General features: G+C 32.4%; 1 protein-coding gene across 2 annotated transcripts in view; it reads left to right on the forward strand.

The window, feature by feature from the left end:
- The window catches only part of LOC109437920 (PABIR family member 1), a 66,142-nt gene extending 64,158 nt beyond the window's left edge, over positions 1-1,984 (forward strand). For both annotated transcript variants that reach the window (XM_074323863.1, XM_019717444.2), the window contains one exon: positions 1,727-1,984. In XM_074323863.1, coding sequence (XP_074179964.1) covers positions 1,727-1,816 — 90 coding nt within the window. In that variant the 3' untranslated portion in view covers positions 1,817-1,984. The remainder of the gene's footprint in view (positions 1-1,726) is intronic.
- Positions 1,985-6,000: the final 4,016 nt, after the last annotated feature.

A 6,000-nucleotide genomic window follows, 5' to 3' on the forward strand; every position in this document is an offset into this window, starting at 1 on the left:
AGATTGTTGTGCATGAAAAAATAAGACATCCCCTGAAAATATGCCCTAATGCATCTTTTGGAGCAAAAATTAATATAAGACCTGGTCTTATTTTCGGGGAAACACAGTATTTGGAGCCCATTAATACAAGGGAAATGTGGGGAAAGATGGTATAAAAAATCAAAAAGAGGTCCTGGTGGGGGAGGTGCAGGAGAATGAAAAAGAATGAGGACTCTGTGAAGTGGAGGAGAGTGGAGATAAAGGTTAGAGTCTCCAAGCATATGAAGGTGTATTTTATGGGAATAAGCAGCTGTTACTTCCATGAGAAATAAGCAAGAGAAAATAAGGCTTCGAGTGGGAATTCTAAGAAATCTGCAGAAATTAGGCAGCTGTAAATATCGTTTTGCAAATAATAATTGTTTTAGCAAAGAAAATTTTAATTTTCTTCTATGATGAATTTGTTTTGATTTGTCTTATCTTTGATTTAAACCAAAAATAAGAGATGAGTCATTTTTCCATGGTGCTGTAAGTGTAATCTGGAATGGGACAGGATACTTTTTTGAGCCATAATTATACTAATCCTAAAGAAGGCCTGTGGAAACTGTCCTTAGGGATATTTTTTAATGAATTAGGGGGGCTTAGTATTTTATCATTCAAATATATTCTACTCTAGAAGTTACGGGCTTCAACATCAGTTTTTCTTATATCCACCCATAGTTATCACATGAAAGTGTAGCATTGTACAGATTTTGACATTTACTTCAAAGTGAAGTTTATGGCATTGCGTTTTCTTGAAATTAGATTTTTCTTCTTAATCTTTAAAATTATATTTATTTTGCTCATTGTATGCTATAAAACATTGATCTTTTTATATTTAGTTCATTATGTATGTTTACTAGCAAAATAAAGATAGCAACAACCTAAAGGTTTAAAATGAGGAATGAGATTAAATTATGATACAGCCTTACTACATGGCTATATAAAACCATGTTTTAGAATTTACTGATTATTATGAGAAAATTATAATCATTAGAAACAAAAAGTAGATTATATATTGGTATTATATACAGTACAAATCTAATTTTGTTGAAAAAACCAATTATGTGTACATACCCATATTCAAGAATTACTAGATTTCTGGTCACAACGGCAGTGAAATGGATGGACCTGGAGGGTATTGTGCTGAGTGGAATACGTGAAACAAAGAAAGACAAATGCCATATGTTTTCATTTATATATGCAATCTAAACAACAAAATAAAGAAACAAAACAAAAACATACTCATATACAGAGAACATTTTGATGGTTGCCAGCTGGATGGGGATTTGGGGGTGGGTGGAAAAGGAGAAGGGATTAAGAAGTACAAATTGGTGGTTACACAGTAGTCATGGGGATGTAAAATACAGGGAGTATAGTCAATAATATTATAATAACGATGTATAGTGTCAGATGGATACTAGATTTATGGGGGTGATTACTTCAAAAGTTATATAAATGTCTAATCACTACATTGTACATATGTCAACTGTAATTGAAAAATTTAAATTATTTTTAATATTAAATTTTTTTTAAAAAGAATGACTGAAAAGTGATTATCTCTGGATAATGGTGATAGAGAATATTTTTCCTTTGTGTTTTTCTGTACTTTATATATTAATTGCAATATACAAGTTTTACTTTTGCAATAAAAAACATAATAAACATGTTAGATGAAACATATCTACCTTGATTTGCTTTTTTGTCATAGGTGAAACTGCATTTGAAAATCAGCCTAAGAGATTTTTCCAAGGCACAACCAACGTGGCTTCTTCTGATACTATCTAAATGTCTGATATGAATGAGTGGTGAGTCTTAACATCAGGTTGTAAACTTTTATTAGCCATTTTCACTTAATCTTTAAGTTTACTTTGACTATTGTATATGTTCAAAAGTATGGTATGTTATTAAATATTTTTAGAAGTTATAAAACTAATGTTCCAAATAAATACTATGAACTTTAAATCTCCTCCCAGGCTTTCATGTGTGACATTAATATATGGTGGATACAAGTGGGGTCTTGGTATTCGATTAAGAGGTATTAGAGAAATACATAAAAATGCAAGCTTGGTAAAAGGTTATCTTCTGCCCATCTTTTCTATCTTGGATTTTTGTGTGCTTTGTTAGGCTGAGCATATTATTGAAAAGTGTGCCAACAAAGTATGTGTTTTTTTTGTTTGTTTGTTTTTGTGTTTTTTTTATTATTAAATTTATTGGGGTGACAATTGGTAGTAAAATTACATAGATTTCAGGTGTACAATTCTGTATTGCATCATCTATAAATCCTGGGTGATGAACAAAGTATGTTTTAATAATTAAAATGGGAAATACAGTGAATGGATTTTTTATTTATTGTTACTGTGGATTTGTTTTACTGCTCTTGTGAAATTGCTCTTGTAAATAGTACAAGTTCTTTGCTTCACATGCTTTGCGTTCATTTGTAGACAAAGCAGAGTTCTCGCAGATCTCTTGAATTCTGTTATCAATAAGTGGCATTGTCTTCTCCTAGTCTGTCATCTGTTCAGATGCTCTTGATGGAAACAACAGCAGTACAGGATCTCCTTGTAATTCACCAGCTAAAATCAGCACTGTCACAAACTCGCCTGTGTTGCCTACAATTCTGGTTCTCCTTTTATTATAGTAGATGAACCTTCAACTAAGTGATTCACCCATCCCAAGACTTTCTCACCAATGGAGAAATACACATGCACATTCTCTCACTTGTATGTGTGCGCTCTCTCTCTGTCTCTCTCTCTGTCTCTCTCTCTGTCTCACTCTCTCTGTCTCTGTCTCTTTCTCTCTCTCTCTCTCTCTCTCTCTCTCTCATACACACACACACACACACACACACACAAGTTGGAGCAATAACAGAATTGTATGGCATAATTTAGACTACTTCCTATTTATCTTTTTTCCTAAAATTCTGTTTATTTATAGAACATGCATGTCTAATTCCTGTGTATGTCCTTAAAAGTAATATAGTAATATTTTCAAAGTTGTTTTCTAAATAAGAACTATGTTGAAGATAGTTATATATCTTTAGGCTGCTAATATATAGAAACATGCTGCACTTTGACTTAAAGAAAATGAATTGAAAGCTCCATTTATTTATGTGAATAAATACAGAAATAAAATTATACTCATAAGTTCTGATGGAATGTAATTGTTCCATTAATCAACAGGTAAAATGATTTTTCAAGATTACATACTAAATATCCATTCTAGTTTTTAATGATATTTTCAGTAATTGCTAGTTTCTACTTACTAAGGAAAAAAATCACTTATCAAAAGCAGTTTCTAAAAGCAAGCTAGTTATACGGTACTGATCCAATGATTACCTATTTTATATATGAATCCTTGGATGTTTAATTTTGGGGGAAGAAATAGGTAGGGGAAGCAAGATGAATAAAAGCTAATTGAATAGCAAGAAAATAATATGTAATTGGGGCTTTACTCAATTTGTGTTTAACTTGATTATCCCTGATTAATTTTGTATTCTAATTAAATGTGGAAAAAAGACAATGTCAATAAATTGTGGTCTTTTACATTTCAATAAATTACTTTTTTATTCATCATCATGACTACTGATTTTATTAAATACAGACTTAATATGTTAGGGCTTCTCTTCGAGAGTTATGTGCTTCCAGTTATTCCCTAAGGGCTATAAATGTTTGTTTAAACCCCAATTTTCTATTTGAGAGTCTTAAGGGGTTTTCTTAATAACAAAAATCATGTGTTAAAAAATTGAAATCTAAAGTAGTGTTTTAAGTAGTTGAAGGTAGTATTAGCATTTTGAAAAATAGAAATGTATCCTTGTGAAACCAAGTTGGTAATTAGTTTAAATTTCCTCATTAATGACAGGAATGATTATCTAAAATTTTCTAAGTTTTTCCTTTTCGTTGGAAATCATCATCAAGATGGAAATCTGATGTAGGTATGCCCCACATGGGAAAAATTCTGTGGCACCAATAATTTTTTGACAGTGGCCCAGATGGAATTGATTAGAATGGGTATATATGTAGGGGAAGATTCTTGTTACCTATGAATAAATGAAACTGAATGTTTATGAGATGACTGGGATCATGATGGTCTCCTGAAACTGGGAAAGGATTTTACTTGGCTAAGGACAAGTGAACTATCCATATTGCCTTTGTTACCCAGCTTCTTTACTAGCCAGACCCTTACTCGGCCAATTGTAAATTATATAAGGGGCCTTCATGGCACGAGGTGTGATTGCATTGATGTGCCTTGTTGAAATTGTAGATCGTTGACAGACGAAAAGGTCCTCATGCATTATTGACACTTCAGAAAAAAAAAAAAAGTTTTGCAGAATGTTCAGGCACAAAGACTCAAGATGGAGAAAGTGAACAGTGGGGGTGAAACTACTACCATATTTCCCCAAAAATAAGACCTAGCCAGACCATCAGTTCTAATGCATCTTTTGGAGCAAAAATTAATATAAGACCCGGTTTTATTTTAATATAATATAAGACTGGGTCTAATATAATAATTGTATAATACCAGGTATAATATAATATAATACCAGGTCTTATATTAATTTTTGCTCCAAAAGACATTAGAGCTGATGGTCCGGCTAGGTCTTATTTTTGGGAAAACACGGTACTCAGTTGTATAAGGAACATTTATCAATAAATCTTGGTAATCTCTCTCCTAGCTTCTTCTGGTGGTTGCTGGAAATCCTTGCGTTGCAGACATACCAGTCCAGTCTCTGTATCCATCATCCTATGGGGTTCTCCCTGTGTCCCTGTGTTTTCACATGGCCTTCTTATAAGGACACCAAAAATTGGATTTAGGGACCCCCCCCCCTTCCAATGTGACTTCATCTTAATTTGATTGCATCTACAAAGCACCTATTTCCAGATAAGGTCACATTCACAGGTACTGGGGATTAGAACTTCAGTATTATCATGTTGGGGACACAGTTCAACCCACAACAGGATAATTTTGGAATTTTTATTTTTGCTTGTTTCATCTGTCTTAAATTCATTTTTAAAATCATCTATCTTATAACCCATCTTTAAAACAGAATAAGAGGTGACCATTTTTATAAATGTGTTAGTATGTCTGATATATTATAAATATATAAATATGCTAATTTATCACTATATATGTTTGTATGTGTACATACATGCTAGTTTTCACATTATCAATGAAAGGGGAAATGAAAGAGGCAACATGTTTTTCAATTTTTTTAAAGCATCATTTTTAAGCCTTAAATATGTATTCATGTTCAATCAAGTACTCCTATTTTACTTATAACCTTATGAAAGAGCAGCACTCCAAATTCATCTTAACATAAAAATTCACTGCAGTAATAAAGTTAGAGTCTCATATCAGGGAAAGAAATATGGTTCTTAACTTTTATAATGGCTAAAGCAACCAATTAAGGTTATAATTTAAAGTATATTCAATGGGTATTTAATGAACACTTTCTGTGTACAGGAAACTATACTTAAAATTGTATGATATATGAAGATGAATGAGATATCATCCCTATCTTCAAGCGGGATAACAAAAGTACAAAGATAATGATACCAGGCAGTCTAAGATAATGACTATAGATACACACATGAAAGGACCCTTGTGCTATGAAACTAGGAGAGAATGACAATATTGGAATCACAGAATCTTAGAATTTAAAGGATTTTAGAAGTCTTAATCTACTTTTCAATGTAAAAATCCTTTTAAGAATTCCAGACAGATTATTACCTTTTAGCCATAGTTTGAAATCTGTAGTAACAAACGGACTCCCTCACACAACAGTTCGTTCTCTTGTTGGACAACTCTCTATTAGAAAGCTTTTGCATTAAAAAGGGGAAATAGGGTTAGAATTTGTATCTAGGTGGCCTGTTTCATTGGCTCTTCAGAATTGAGGGAAATCAAATGAGCTATTAAAAGCCCGTGAGTTAAGATTCTAGTTTTTCATTAGTCTTCTTCCTTGCTCCTTGAATTAGTACTCCCACT

This window comes from Rhinolophus sinicus, chromosome X (assembly GCF_036562045.2).
Source record: "Rhinolophus sinicus isolate RSC01 chromosome X, ASM3656204v1, whole genome shotgun sequence".
In the NCBI taxonomy this organism is placed as follows: Eukaryota; Metazoa; Chordata; class Mammalia; order Chiroptera; family Rhinolophidae; genus Rhinolophus; species Rhinolophus sinicus.